At 41.6% G+C, this 15,540-nt stretch overlaps 1 protein-coding gene across 1 annotated transcript in view; it reads right to left on the bottom strand.

The window, feature by feature from the left end:
* Positions 1 to 15,540, bottom strand: part of SCFD2 (sec1 family domain containing 2) — a 203,591-nt gene that overhangs the window by 6,634 nt on the left and 181,417 nt on the right. Inside the window, exons 7-8 of the mRNA XM_010002530.1 lie at positions 7,341 to 7,486; positions 3,635 to 3,769 (exon numbers count right to left, since the gene is read on the bottom strand). Coding sequence (XP_010000832.1) covers positions 3,635 to 3,769; positions 7,341 to 7,486 — 281 coding nt within the window. The remainder of the gene's footprint in view (positions 1 to 3,634; positions 3,770 to 7,340; positions 7,487 to 15,540) is intronic.

The following is a 15,540-nucleotide window of genomic DNA, read 5'->3' as shown; positions in this document are numbered from 1 at the left end:
GTTTGATAATACAACCAGCCAAGGCTCTCTCTTTTGAAGGAACTGACCGTATGCAGCTAAACACAGCTCATTTCTGTGATACAGAGGAAGAACTGAAATGGACTGCAACAAAAGCAACATATATCCTTCTGAAGTTTGGTTGTTTTGCAACATTTCTGAGGCCTCTTAATCTCATTTACTGTGAAATCTGTATTTTGTAAGAATCCTGAAGAGAAATTCACTTTCAGTTCAAAGTGCCACACACTCAAGAAGATGGGACAGTTATGTTGGGCAATGACAAAGACTAACCAGGAAAAAAACCAAAACCACTATATTAAGTGAAGGAGCCTAAAGAAAGAAGGAGGAATGGTTCCATCAGCTAGCAGAGCTAGCTGGACGTCAGCTTTTTGTCCAGCTCTGAGCCTACCCTGACTGCATTTCCTCAGGATGCTGATGGGTAGAGGACTCATTGCTGGTGCATGTGTCTGCATAGAGGAAGGGGAGAGGGGGGACGGGAAAGCAGGGTGACAGTGGTCAAGAGATCTCTAAAACTGATGCAGGAAGGGGTTGGAGTAAAGGTTTGTTCTCATGGCAGATCACAAAACACAGCCTTTTCGTCTCAGGAAAGTCAGCAGAAACAACATCTACTGCTTCACTAAGGCTATCTCTGCCAATCAGGACACCAGCACCAATGCATCTGGTATTTGTGATCAACCAGAAACCAATCAATGTAGCTGAATAACTGGAAAAAGGGAAACACATTGATCACCAGAAACTAGACTGCCACTTGCTGATGACACTAAACTGGGAGGAGTGGCTGACACACCAGAAGGCTGCGCTGCCATTCAACCTGGGGAAGAACAAACCCATGTCCCAGTACAGGTTGAGGGCTGACCTGCTGGAGAGCAGTGTAGGAGAAAGGGACCTGGGGGTCCTGGTGGACAGGAGGATGACCATGAGCCAGCAATGTGCCCTTGTGGCCAAGAAGGCCAATGGCATCCTGGGGTGCATTAGAAAGGGTGTGGTTAGTCAGTCAAGAGAGGTTCTCCTCCCTCTATTCTGCCTTGGTGAGGCTGCATCTGGAATATTGTGTCCAGTTCTGGGCCCCTCAGTTCAAGAAGGACAGGGAACTGCTTGAGAGAGTCCAGCACAGAGCCACAAAGATGATGAAGGGAGTGGAACATCTCCCTGATGAGGAAAGGCTGAGGGAGCTGGGCCCCTTTAGCTTGGAAAAGAGGAGAGATTTTCCTTCTGCTTTGACTCATGGCAAATTGACACACTGCAAGGTTCTGTATGAAGTCACAATAAGTTACATACTTATTGTGAATCAAAATAGTCACAGCAATAAAACAAACATTAAGTTTGACAGATAAGGCAGAGATACAGCACCCCAGCGGTGGGGGTGGGGGAATGAGGGTGGGGGGGAGGGCTACCCTGTTACTTATTTGCATAATTAGTTTCCTTTAACTAAGACATTGCTGGAGAGGAGCAGCAGCAGTTCAAAACATCATTTCCCAGCTCAGACCAAGAGGGCAGATGAGACCTCACTCAGATCAGTGAGACTTCCCAGCCTTGACATGACACAGGTGGGAATCAGAACACTTTGCTATTACATGTTAAGGTAACCAAACCCAGGTTGTACTCCCTACAACAAAATGTTATGAAAATACTGACCTGGCAGCAGCTTTTTGTGTAAGGCTTAAAAGGGATTCATGCCTTGCCAAAAACAATACACAAACAAGGAGCAGAGGGAAACTAAAAAGACTGCAGCTGATACATGGTTCCAATAGATCCACTCATGCAGCACAGGAAGCAGCAATGGCTCCAGTCTGGGGGGGCCTTAATGTCATCTTACAGTTCTTGGCATTGCTTTTAATAATTTTCACTTTATTATTACTATAAAAATACATCCTAGAGTTAAAACATCTTTATTGTACATGTACATGTAGCTGGGTCTCTTTAGCTTGCAGAAGAGGAGACTGAGGGGCGACCTCATCAAAGTTTACTAAAATGTTAAGGGCAAGTGTCAGGAGGAGGGAGCCAGGCTTTTTTCAGTGATGTCTAGTGATAGGAGAAGGGGCAATGGGTGCAAACTGGAACATAAGAGGTTCCACGTAAACATCAGAAAAAACTTCTTTACTGTGAGAGTGACAGAGCACTGGAACAGGCTGCCCAGAGAGGTTGTGGAGTCTCCTTCGCTGAAGACATTAAAAACCTGCCTGGTCAAGTTCCTGTGTGATGTGCTCTGGGTGACCCTGCTCTGGCAGGGGGGTTGGACTAGATGATCTTTCAAGGTCCCTTCCAACCCCTAGGATTCTGTGATTCTCTGCACTTGGTCTCAATGGTACCAAGCTCAAATCATCATAAACTACGAGTTTTAGAGCATCAGTCAAAAGAGGAATCCTTGCAGCAGGGAGGTCTTTTCCCTTCACCTTCCTTAAGCTTCAAAGAGAACACATCCACTAGGGAAACAACTTCTGGACAAGAGGTATCGTTAAAACATATCTGGATGAACATGTCTGAGTCCACCACTTATCAAAGCATGTTTATGTCAGTTGGCACTTATATTCAGGCATTGAGGAAGAAATAAAAATATAAGGAAGGTCTTAAAATAATTACAGTGCTGATGGTGCAGTAAGTGGAGAAGATCCTCTTGTGTGAGAAGTACAGGTTGGTCAGAAACTCATTCAAGTAATAACTGAGCACTTGCCAACAAGCCAGGCTACAAACTAAACGAGCAAGCACAGAGACATGGGTGAGGTATGTGATGATGTCTACGAAATATTCATCCTACATAAGGTTCACTTGCTGACCTGTTATATATTCCTTTCAGTAGAATTTTTTTCTTACTAGCAGAGATGCAGGTGCTTACAGGCATACATTTCCATAATAAACTTAATATTTTTATGTAATACTTTTCAGTGGAGAACTCAGGATATGCAGTAAGGCAGAGATGACAGTACAGCATGCCAGCTACTCCACACTTCACCTCTGTAGACATTTACTGAACATTTAGCATAGGCTAATTTATAAAGCAGAGTAAGCTCTTGTAGAAAGATTGTCTTAAAACATGCCAAGAGCATCCACAAGGCAACTTCTGACTAATAGGCATCTTTCCTCCCCACTGAAAGCTGAACCGTATCAAGTTACAGAAAAGGCACTGAATATGGAGCTTCTCTGACAGCCTTTCTTCCCTGTGAGACCTGACCTGCTAATACTTACTTCTCTCCCATCTCAAGGCTGCTCAGTGTCCTTAAAATCCTTTGATGAGGTGCCTTGCAGAACGTCTTTTGGAAATCCAGTGGCATTCACTTATCAATTTGTTTGTTGTGTGTCTCTGATGAGCTCCGAAAATTATGCAAGGTAAGACTTCCCTTTAGCAAAGCCACACTGCCTCCTCCCAGACACAACATCCTTATTTAGGTGTCCAGCATCACCCTTATTTAGGTGTCCAGTCTGCTCCACTCCTCTTGTTTTGTTCAGCAGTACTCTACCTGTAATGTGATGCCTCAAGTATTCCCAGTCTCGTTGCTGGGATTTAACTCTCCTAGCTGCCCCTTAAATTCTGCTGAACAATAGCAACACAAATACATAACATCAGCTATGCTACGACCTCAGGACAGTCTTGCAGATGAGCTTGGGAAGCCTGATTTACCTTCATGAACATGCTAAATCCAGTTTTAAGGAGATCAGTGAGGCCTGATGACATGTGCTCAATATCAACAGGATCAGGTCGATCAGGATTGCAGATCTCTTCCACTATCTGTTTCAGCAGCGGTTTGTAAGAAGCCTGCACAAAAAGAACAATGCACTGTGACTAAAACTGTTTAGACTTGGTGTAACTGCTGTTTTAAGTGTTTTATTTCCATTAAAGGTACACAAAAATAATAATCCTAGAAAGGAAGCCATTCAGAGAGTTAAAAAGTTACCAAGGCAGCAGTGGATTTCATGACTGTGACTGCAAATGGTGTGCACCAGCACAGCATCAAACAGAAAAGAGAGGAAGATGGACACACATTTACTCTGCCCCATTTGTATTATATGAGTAAAGGGATACAAGGAAGAAAGGGGGTTTCTAGTTTCTCTGGGATCTTTTTGGAGGTGGTACAGAAAGATATAGCAATAGGGATTACATGCTGTTGCTCATCATGCACCCAGAACATTCCCTTTGTCATTATTTAAAAAACACTTAAACAGGGATTTTTAGGAGGAGCTGCTTACTGACCACTCCTGCCTTCCCACAGGTGTCATGTCAACACCGAAGCCTGGATATCACCAGGGCTGGGAAGAGGCAAATCTGTCTGTTTGTCCCTCACGGGAGAGCAGAGCTAAGGAGTACTTGTTAGTCCTTCAGCTTCTACGGCCAGGACACTCTACATAATACTCCCACCTGTGGAAAACCTTGAAAAAATAGGCCAAGAAACCCCATTGATATAATGCATGTCAGAGTTCCAGAGAAGTTAGGCACCAGAAAAAGTGAAACATGTAAAGGTACAAATGATCAGAATCCTGGATGATCCACCCTTCATTCTCTTCAGGGTCCACAAATCTGTGCTGAATATGAATTACTAGCCTAGAAATTTCCACATTCCCTTAATAAAGTTTAAACCACTCTTCCATCCTGAAAACGTTTCCAAGATAAAAACTCTAGGGAGTTGTTGGGAGATGCTCTAGAATGAAAATTTGACCTTGGATTACAGATGGAGTCTTGTTTAAGTGCTTTCAACTTTGCCCAAACTGCAACAGAAACAAAATCAGTTCAGGAAGTGCAACCGTTTTAAAAAACCACCAGCTTTCAAATTAGCACATTTGTTTTCCTTTGGGACTAGTCCAGGTATACATCATCCCCTAGATTTTTTTTAAGGGAACCAAGTGTAACATCATTCATTTTGTAAAGATTATATCTACAAGACACATCACACAAGATGAACAAAAAAATGGATGGAAAATAAAAAGCAAGCTGCTTGGCTTGAAACTAAAATTTTCTGGAGTAATTAAAGAAATGTTTTTCATCCAACACTTTACAGTGAGAAACAAAACTTACAGTTTTTAATACAATCCTGTCAATGAAGATTTATACAACTCATCTAGTCCTTCTCACAACGTATGCATAAATTTTAACTGAGCCAACAACGCAAATTACAGCAGACATGAGCTGCAGGATCTTTCAGGAGAACAAGCCAAGACTTGTGTCAAATCTAGTCACACAATAAACAACTGTTTGAAAATACACATGCAGGCATGAAGTCCTGTGTTTAAAAGTCTGTTTGATATCTTCATTGATGAGGAACAGAGAGACATTAGGAATGAAATATTTTTGGAGTACACACAGTACTAGGGTACAGTAATCACAGTTAAACAGAGGCTTAGTGTATGAAATTAGAGGAAAAATACTATCTGATTTCAGACAAAAGGTACTAAAAAGATTATGAAATGTGCTATGATTTTGCATGTCTAAAGCTGTTTCACCAAAACTCAGTGCAGTTCAAAATTATCCAATTCGGCACAGATACTAAAAGGCAGCTTCAATGATCACTTACCCTTTTTTAGCTGTGATAATTTAAAATATTTTCAAAATATTTTATGAATTGAAATTTGTCTTTTTAAGGAGTTTTAACTTCATTTTTTATATTACACCCAATAGCTGTATTGATTGCTAACTCATAATGAAACTGACACCAACTTTAAATTTTGGTGGGACACAAACTACATTTAAAAGAGTTGTTAAGAGCCTTAGGACATACCTCAGACAAGATTATAAGGAGAAAAGGAGAGAGAAAAAGAGAGAAAGAGAAAGAGAATGAGAAAAGTAGAGGGAGGGATGGAGGAAGGAAGAGGGATAGAGGAAAGGAGGAATATGCTTGAGATCACGATGAAAGGAAAGGAACAGTAGTTACAGTATCAGGCAAATAAATACTCCCCTCTTGCATGGTTGCTACATGAAGTGGTTTGATAACCTGACAAAAACATTCATTCATTATTTTATGTAAGACACAAAACTTCAATGCTACAAAAAGTCATTCTAAAAGCCTATCCAACTCCCACTAACCTATATAAACCTTTTTTGAGTCTTAACAAGAAAATAAAGGCTTCCCAGCTCCTAACAGATCAAGCAGAAAAGCACCCATAAGTTAAACCCATTCCCATAGCACTAAGGGAGCCAGGCAGGGAGCATATGGCTACAGGCAAGGGACTGTTTCTTCAGAGGAGCTAAATGGGTCACATGCCACCCACATATTAACACCTGCCAGTCAAAAGGGAGATCTATTTGTAGAGAGCTGTATGTATAATGGAAAAATCCTCATACTGCCTGTTATTTCTGCTACTTTAAACTCCTGCAGTGCCCTCAGCAGAAGGCTGGTCTATTCAAGCACTTAGATCCACTGCACAGCCAGATTGGGGAGCTGCAAGGTGTTGCTGCATTCCAACTCTTGGCCTGCAGCAAACAATGCAGATTACATCCAAAGAACATACTGATGCTAATTATACTTCCAGGAAACTTCAGAGAATATTTTTTTATCATTTGACTGGCCCCCCGACTGAACTTTATTAAATGTTTAACAATTTTCCCTCTTTCAGACACCAGACTGGTCCTAAGTGCCAGGAGACTTCCATAACAAGTTTTCTCCACCTTAGCTTTCCAGCAACATTTTGCAACACTCATGAATCCTGTTGTTACAAAGCATTGCTTAGTTTGAATTACACCCCTTTGTTGGTCCACAGCATACTTATGAGTTTGGAAGGATTTTCTTTTTGCTCAAGGCTGTAATCAAGTTTTACAGTCTCTCTCTAAATCATTGCATGTACTTTCCATTGTAAAACTCTATTTTTAACTGAAAAATGTAAAACACTTTGGGCAGATGGAGAGAGAGAAACTCCACATATTAGTCCTGGCGACCTGCAGTAATATCACAGGTCATGGGTTCATGTTATAGTAACAAAATTTGCATTTCTCATCTATTTACAAGTGGGCCTACCTCTCACACTTAAAGGTATGTGAGAGAAAATACACAGAAATATAGCTGCTTTGCTATGCCATGGGAAGTATTAGTCCAGCACTGTCTTGACCTAGCCCTGCCTTTTACAGGCAGTTATGACAGTTATGTCATATCAGTGTTGCACAGCAAATCTTAAATTTCTTTCTCAGATAGTTCTTTGTTGACATTGATATGAATATGACTGAGTTTGGATGAAGGAATTGAGGAAGCTCTTGGTGATAAGGTCAATTATAAAATCTAGACTTAAATGTTTTCCATAGGGGAAGAACTTATATAGGATTAGCATATCAGCAAAATTAGTGCTGTAATTTTGACAGCATGCTAGAGAAATAACACACATAGGGAAAAGAAAGATCCACTTGCCTGGTGGGTGTTGCTGCCTGGATTATGTATGGAATTAAACTGTTTCATGTGCATTCGAGCTCTTGAGATATCCCTGAGGGACCGAAAGATAACGTCCACTGCATTTGTGGCTTTCTGAGATGTCAGGTTTAGCAACGAGTCACAGCCTAAAGGAATAAAGAAACATGGAGCTGAGTAAGTGAAAAACTTTCAAGTGTTTTGATAATAACCAGTAGCAAAAGGACAGTGGGAGGAAATATTAAATTAGTTTAATCATGTAGTATCCTAGAAACTCAGGAGCTTGTTGGGCAGCATGTGCTCAGCCTGGCTTGAATCTCCATAGCTAAGCAAGAAGGCATAAAACCCAGACAGGAAGCAAAGGGAAGAGCACCTCTCTAACCACATTTGCAACCTAAATCATACAGCAATTTCATCAGTGCAGGGTATATTTTGCTCTCTGCAGCAAACAGACGATCTCACACTAGCAGGCTCCGCACATAGAAAGGAGCCAGCTGGTCTGCTGGTCTCCTCAGGGTGAAGTAGCCATGAAGAGAGGAATTGCTCCTCACACATCACACCTGCAACCTGCTGACTCCAAGTGCATTTCCTACTTTTGCAACAAGAAAAGCGGGAGGTCTGTGCTAAATACAGAATACACACTGGAAAGAGCTGTATTAACATAAGCAGTCCTTATCCCTCAAACTGACGCATTAATTAATTTTAATGTATTTTGCCAAAGCATTTCTGCTAAGATGTAATGCTTAGTTTTCACTGAGGCCAAACTCCATTTAGAGGACCATGTAAAAGCTCCCTCCATGTGGCCAGGCAGTGCCTCAGAAAAGAGCAATTCTTAGCCTTGGTTCCACCTCCCTCACCACAGGATCTATATTGCACAGAAATGTTGAAAAAAATGCTTTCTTAGCTGACCTGCTGATGAGAATCAGCTAAGTGAGAGACAACTGAATCACATGGCATTTTTATTGCTATCTCAGGACAGCTCTACACCTTTTAACACCTCTGCCTGCCTCTCCTCTTGCTTGACTCCTTGTCCCAGTGGTGGAAGATCCAGCACAAAATAACCCTTCCTGCCACATGCACACACAAACACACACTCACTCCTGCTTATGGCCAGTGTATTCTCCCCACCCCCTGCCACTGCAGTCAGTCTTGCACTGGCAAACCTCTATGTTGAGCAGAATCCTGCTGACAGAATGGGGTTTCCCCACAGGCCATGGAACCTGCCATAATGGCCATTTCTTTCCTTTAAAAATGACAGAAGATGGAGTTTTTATGCACTACAGGAAAAACAAAAAAGGCAGTACAAATTTAAAAAATTTACAGTGGAGTCCTAACTGGCAGTTAATCTTGATCACTCACATCTTTGCACTCTATACAGCAGAATATATATACATAATAGACACACATACACACACACTTATAGAGGACTGAAACTATTCCTACGAACTGGTGATTAGATACTGAGCTTTCATTTGTCTGATAATTATTTGTTGAAAGGCTCCAAGTCAGATCCCCAGCTGGTGCATTAGAACAAGTAAAATGACTGTACCTCTGCATGGCTACATCGGTCCAAGCTGCTGAGGATTTATGCCATTACAACCCACGAAGCAACAAAGCAAACACAAACAGGGCCTTGGTGACTTGTGTGTTGCAATTCTAAGACAGACAATCATACATTTTTGGAGAGAGCTCTTTAAATATCTTTTTTTTTTTTTTTTTTTTTTTTTTTTAAATGAATGCAAAATAACTTACAAAAATGTTTTTATTGCTATGTTTATACAAGATCTGTGTGCTCTGACACTCAGATTGACCAAAACTTAGTTTATCATTTGAGGGAGGAGCCTGTGTGTTGTCAGTGAAAGCCCTGAACACAAAACACTCTGCAGCTCCTTACCCCACTCCACTGGTGCTGTCAAAATCAGATATGGCTCCTGAGAGTGATCTTGTGCTGGTTTATGCGCAAGGGAACAGTGTCCAACAACTGAAAAAAGTGAAACTGAACACCTACTGGAGAGATGAGGTGGATAAAGTCTGAGGTGACAAATCCTGGTCTGTATTTATCACTAGAACAGGCAAAATATTCAGAGATCTTGTATTATCAGTTTGCTTTCACCTTGCCCATGGGAAAACATAGGCATGAGAAAAAGGAGCAGTCTCTGTTAGCTCCCAACTCAGAGGCTTTGCAAACGTAATAGTAATATTTACAAAATATTTTACAAAGAAAAATAAAAATGGAAGAGCCATATCTCATTATTTTATGATTAGATTTTTGTTCTCTCCAAGACACAAGATTTCTCTATTTTAGTGGCATTAGAGGTAAGCAGCTCCTAGCTAACGTAGTTTTATTTCCTCTGTCCTCTCTTCAATCCTTTATCAGCAAAAGCCATTGCTTTTGACCAAGCCACCTCTGGAATATTCCCTTTTGCTAGTGAATGCAAGTGCCTCATGTTGAATAAGTTCAGGTAAGGTAAAAATCACATCAAATTTGATGTGTTTTGCTCACCCTTCTCTTTTTTTTCTTAATTGTTTATTTTCTTGGAACATTGAAAAGCTTTTTGTTTTGGCCCTACAGCTATTTTTTCTCAAAAAAATAAGTATTTGTTTCCTTCTCCTACTGGCAACACTTACCTTTCCCTTATTTTAACAAGAGCCTTTTGGCCAGGAAGTTTCAAACTTGCTTGTCACCTCTCACTTGTGGAATTGCAGGGCAGTTTCCAGTGGACACAGCCTGGCTTTGTGGCTGGAAGCCTCTGAGATACTCCTCACCCTGCCTGGCTTGGTGCAACCCGCTTTGCTTTTTGTCACTGGGTTAATATTCTCTTGAGCAACTTCTCAGTGAAGGGCAGCCTCTAATACCACTCACCACTCGAGCCTCACTGACAGGGAAATGCTGCCTGAGCTCAGGCTTTGCTTTACAGCTGGTGCTGACGCACGGGTGGGCTGGAGGAGGCCATGACATTATTGACCCTCACCATCTGTTTAACAGGCCCCATCACTTCATTACTGTCACCTGAACCAAAACAAGAACCCTGGCTTGCTGTGCAGTGTGCCAGCACCAACTCACTCTTCATGTTCAACCATGCCTCCCAGCAGACCTGAGTGTATCTCATTTGTGCGCTTCCAGTCTTCATGGCACAGCATAATGCCGGACCAAATTCAGAGCAGGGGAGAAATGGGAGTTGAAGCTCCAGTCCAGTGACAGTTTAAGGCTGACCAGAAGGAGGGAAAAAAAGGTGTATTTTCAAATATTTCTCGAAAATGTGGCTTCCTTGGGACTTCCAATGAGCTGCCTGGGAAGTCATAGTCTGACACCCAGGTCTTCTATTTTTCAATGTATATTAAAGAATACGCTTTCTTTGCCATCCTTTTTTTGAGATTAATAACAAGAACATCAGGTTCTCAAAAACTGCTTTGTACCTGTCACACTTGGGAGGGAAGCCCTGTTTCTCTTCAGCCTGGAGAACAAGAGGAGCTTGTGTTGTACAAATGGCAGACAGCTACAAATCACCTCCCGTTCACACCTTCACTGTGAATGGGGCTGTGTGTGCATATGGGAAGCAGAACACAATCCCTCTTCTCTGCCTGCTTCATGCTACAAAAAAATCTGCTCCTTTTACAACAGTGAAGGGATGGAACATGTTAGCTGCTGCGCAGCTCATGTGCTAATTAAAACAAGACTTCCTGTTACTGTTTTTTTTTCATGGGAAGCTAAATGGCATTAGGAGAGCATGCTGAACAAATTCCTTTGAAACCCAAGCCCTATTATATATGGCAAAAGGCATTTAAATGAAATTGGGGGATATTGCTTTCCTGTCAGACTTGAAGAAGCCCAATTGTGGAAGAAAGAAAATCACCATTAACCCAGGTGGGACTAAAGATTTTAAAGTGCATATCCAGGATCTTGATGATATCCCAAGAACACAATCCATTTCTGCAGTAAGCAGTGCTCAGCCCTGCTGATTGCTTCTGTTCTGCTTCCACCCACTTGTGCTAGATTCGAGAGGAGTCAGAGCATCAGGAGCTGCATCTAGTGCCTAGCAGGATGAGGCCACCAGCCCTTATTTTTTACCAACTTTTAAACTTTTCCATCAGAGAGAACACATTTCCTCTGCATAACCATTAGTGCCAGAACTAATCCATTTGCACTAGAAACTTGAAAAGAGGAGAATGAAGATGTTCTTCTCTACCCAGAGAAGGGTACCCAGAAAACCAATTAGACCAGTTCTTCTACTGATTTCTGAAACTGAAAGGAAGATACTCTAAGTAAAGGACATAAACATTGTGAACCCATGAGATCTAGAATTATACAGTGGCATGTGATTGATTATTCCCTCCTTGAATGCAAAAAAATTAGAATTTCAGACTTGTGTATCAGAAAACCTTTCATTGTGCTTTTGGTGTCTGGTCCAGGCATTATAAACAAACTTGTTCTTTCTCTAAAGCAGTATTATAATGATTAACTCTTTGTGAAGATCTTTGATGTTTCTGAGACATCACTGAAAGGCTATGATTTGTACAGTTAAAAATTTAGGGAAACTGAAAATGTACCACTTTACTCTGTTTAATTTGTATTTACTTAGACTCTAGCTTATTTTACATTACATTTACAGAAATTTACAGAAATTAACCAATATAAACCCTGAAAACCCTGGAATGTACCTAGCCAAACCATTTTAAAGGCACACACTGAAGCACAGGCTAAACCAGAAAACTGGTACTGCAATGAAGAGAAAAGCCAGCATCAGGATTGCATTATGCAAGCTGTGTTCTAGATATAAAGAGTTACTTTGCTTGTCAGTGAAATTCAAACAAAGAACAGAGATACAGGGTGCCTTGAGGGTCAGAACTCAAAATAGAGCACTATGATATTAACCCAATGAACATATTTTATTTTTATACTTTAGATGATAGCATAGCAATGGGGGCCCTTCTTTTTCAAGCATATAAATATGCATATGCATACTCACAGCCATATGTTTTACAATAGTTTTGATATTTCACACTTTAAGATTGTTATGAAAAAGTAGGTACAAATGCATATGGTGACACAGACCATGGCTCTTTTTCTCAAGGGAAAAAAAACGTGTAAAAACCAAAACTAGGATGAAATTTGTGTGATTCCCCACAAGAAGAGAGCATCCAGAGTGTGTGCAGCTCTGGCTGGGGCAGCCTTGTCTTGTGCTGCAGGCAGCTCTCACTGGGGAACCAGTCTCTAGGTAACCTTTGAAATGCTAAAGACCAAGTCAACAAACACTACAGTGGGCTGAGTTCAAAAGAGGGCTAGCTTTTCTGACATTACCAAGTGATTTGGGTGCTACAGATTGGATTAAAGGAAAAGAAGGGTAAAAAGAAATAGGGGAGAAACTGAAAGGTTTTTCAAAATGGTATTTGGCATTCAAATATGAATTAAAATCCCAAGGAAACAGGTACTTAGTAAAAAAAGTATCGAAGTTACCAAAAAATAACAGGTTGTCTCGAACAGGTCCATCTTCCTGAAGCCCTGGCCAAGCAGTGTCAGTATTGCTGGCATAGAGGGACAGGAGCCCATCAGCTGGGGAAGCGGCAGGTGCAGAGGTCCAGAGATAACCTGTCCCCACCCACAGCCTCAGGACGCTCTTGCCCAATCCCCTACCAGCAACCACAGCAGATTTCTAAGCAGTCATATCATTTCAAACCCTTTCCTCACCCTCAGCCCTTCATTGCACTTGGGGGGCTGGATTCAGCTTGAACCACACTGCTGTGAAACCACTCCACCCTCACAGCCCTCCTGGGGAGAGGTAAGTTATTTGTGCACCAGAGGTGCCCAAGCCGTTAGCATCTGGGTACTGGAGCAGGAACTTGGGATTTCCTGGCCCTGGGCTTGACCAGCCCTTCTGCCATTCCACATGGCACCGAATAACAGACTGCAAATGCTTCCAGGCAGAAGGCTAAACACATAGGAGGAGGAAACCAAAAATAACAGTAGAGGGGAAAAGCATTAGAAAACGGAGGGAAAATATATATGATACTAAAGATCAAAACAGAATGTTTCTTTCTCTCAATAATTAGCAACATGTGAATTGAATCTATCTGAAACCCAAGGTTCACATGGAGGGTCACTGTAGGGCTCCAGCTGAAGTCTGAAACTTCAGAATAAAACAAAGGGATTATCTGAAAAGCCACAACACAGAGAAGGGCAGGTCTATGTTTCTATAAAAGTAATTTATGATCTGATTGGCATGTGGAGAATGAAAACATAGCGGTGTGCAGGGACTCTCCAGGGCAGTCACCAGCACCACACAGTGCAAGTGATGGTACCATGTGGTGTCTGCAGTGGGAGGAGGGAGGATCTGATCCAACACCAAGAAACCAGCATAGTGACCAGCAAAGTGTCCAATTTGTAGTTTATTTTAATCACAATGAACACCTCCCATTTGAGAGAAAAGCCAAGGATGTTTTTTGAAAGAGTAACTAATTTTTGAAGTCTAAATCTCCACTTCAGCTTTTTAATGCGTGTACAAACTTCAGCTGTGCTGAGCATCCAGGGATTGCTCATCTGTCTTCACAGGCAGCTCAGGACAGCTCTGAAGCTTATTATTGAGGGACACATCCTCCAAGCTCTGGAGCTCACCATGGAGGGCTGGCAAGAGCTAGTGGTATGCCTAGAAAGCTTGTTGTTGGCCTCAAGTGCAGGAGCCTCTTCTGGAAACTGCTTCTGAGTGTGCAAGGCACACACAGCCACAAGGCAAAGTACTTTGCTGGATCTCAAGCTCTGAAGCTGCATGCATAAAAATCTGGCCACTTACTTATACGATTGAATATGGATTTAAGACCTACTTTTGGAACTTTTTTTTTTTTTAAAAAAAAATTTTGGCCTCAGTATCTGTCACTTGGTCATTTCTGTTTTATGGAAATATTTTATTGCCTTCTTCTTGCCAAAATCCAAGAGCGCAGCATGTCATATCAACTTTTATGAAGCACTGCAAACTCTGTACAGCAGGCTATCGTGTTACATGAAATTAAACCTGTCAATTCGGTGAACAATTACAGAGAAAAAATACAGCACTTACTAGAAAAAATGACATTAATTAATTGCAGAAGGAATTTAAGTTAGGCTCAGATGGGCTTTCTGAAGGAAATTAATGCAACAAATTCATTAGGGAACCATTCAGTTGCTCCCTCAAGTAGTCCATATTTTAATTAAAAGTTAATAAAGCTATGGTAAATGCTCTTTAAGTCTAATAAGGCCTCCCAGTAATGTTCCTGCAAGAACTCAGTAAAACTCCAGGTTTTACTAAATGATATAGAGCTTTACAAACATGACACCCAAGGATCTGTACGATCAGACCTTCTCAGCCGTTTTCAAGTTATCCTCAGCTACCCTCCTTTTGTCTTCAAACTGGTGGCTGCACTTTGGCAAGGACAGATTTTTGCTCCCATCAAGGACTTTCTTGCTATGCATGCATCAGCCAATGCATTTCACTGATGCGATGAACATCTTGGATCTGCTCCCTCTCACCTACTCTGCAAGGTGCTCCAAGAGGTACCATACACGTGAAGGACAAACGATACATGAGGTTCATGTCCAGCCAGCATCAGGTGCAGCAGTACTGCCAGTATGGCAAAGCCTCCTTGGCCAGTCTGCACCTGAACAGAGATGTTGCATGTGTGAAATGGCACAGCGGGACATGTATGGGACCCTGCCACAGGCTTTTCTAACTTACCCACTCAGGACCTAATAGCCCTGCTTCTGCCTTCTCCAAGCACCTGTAAGCTGCTGTCATGTGAGAGACACCTGGAGCCAGCCCAGGCTTCAGTTAGGCTATGGCCTTGCTTATGGTCACAAGGTGCAATTAATGCAGGACTTCACACTGCCTGGGCTGGGGAAAATCATATGTGCTTCTAAGCAACTGCGTTTTAAGCCCTTCCTAAAGAAACACCCCAAAGGCCTGTTTTGTCTCGGCACTATGAAGCAGCAGAGCAGGGAGGAAGCCCATGTAGAAGTCTAGAGTCTAGATGTTCTACCTATAGGAGATGTTGTACCCTCTTGGTCTCAGAGCCTAACCTCAGGAAATATGGAAAGATCTGTAAGTGTCCTTATTTTTAGAAAACATTTCTTCTTTAAGTTAATGACAAAGAATCATACATTTAAAACGATTATGAAGTGATGTCTCTTACTATTCTTGTTTTATTTTTCCATCTATTTTTTTTTTTTTTTTTTTTT

This window comes from Chaetura pelagica, unplaced genomic scaffold, assembly GCF_000747805.2.
Source record: "Chaetura pelagica isolate M959 unplaced genomic scaffold, ChaPel_1.0 scaffold67, whole genome shotgun sequence".
NCBI classification, from domain to species: Eukaryota; Metazoa; Chordata; class Aves; order Apodiformes; family Apodidae; genus Chaetura; species Chaetura pelagica.
Note: the sequence above shows the minus strand (reverse complement) of the source record. Positions and strands in the feature narration are given on the sequence as shown.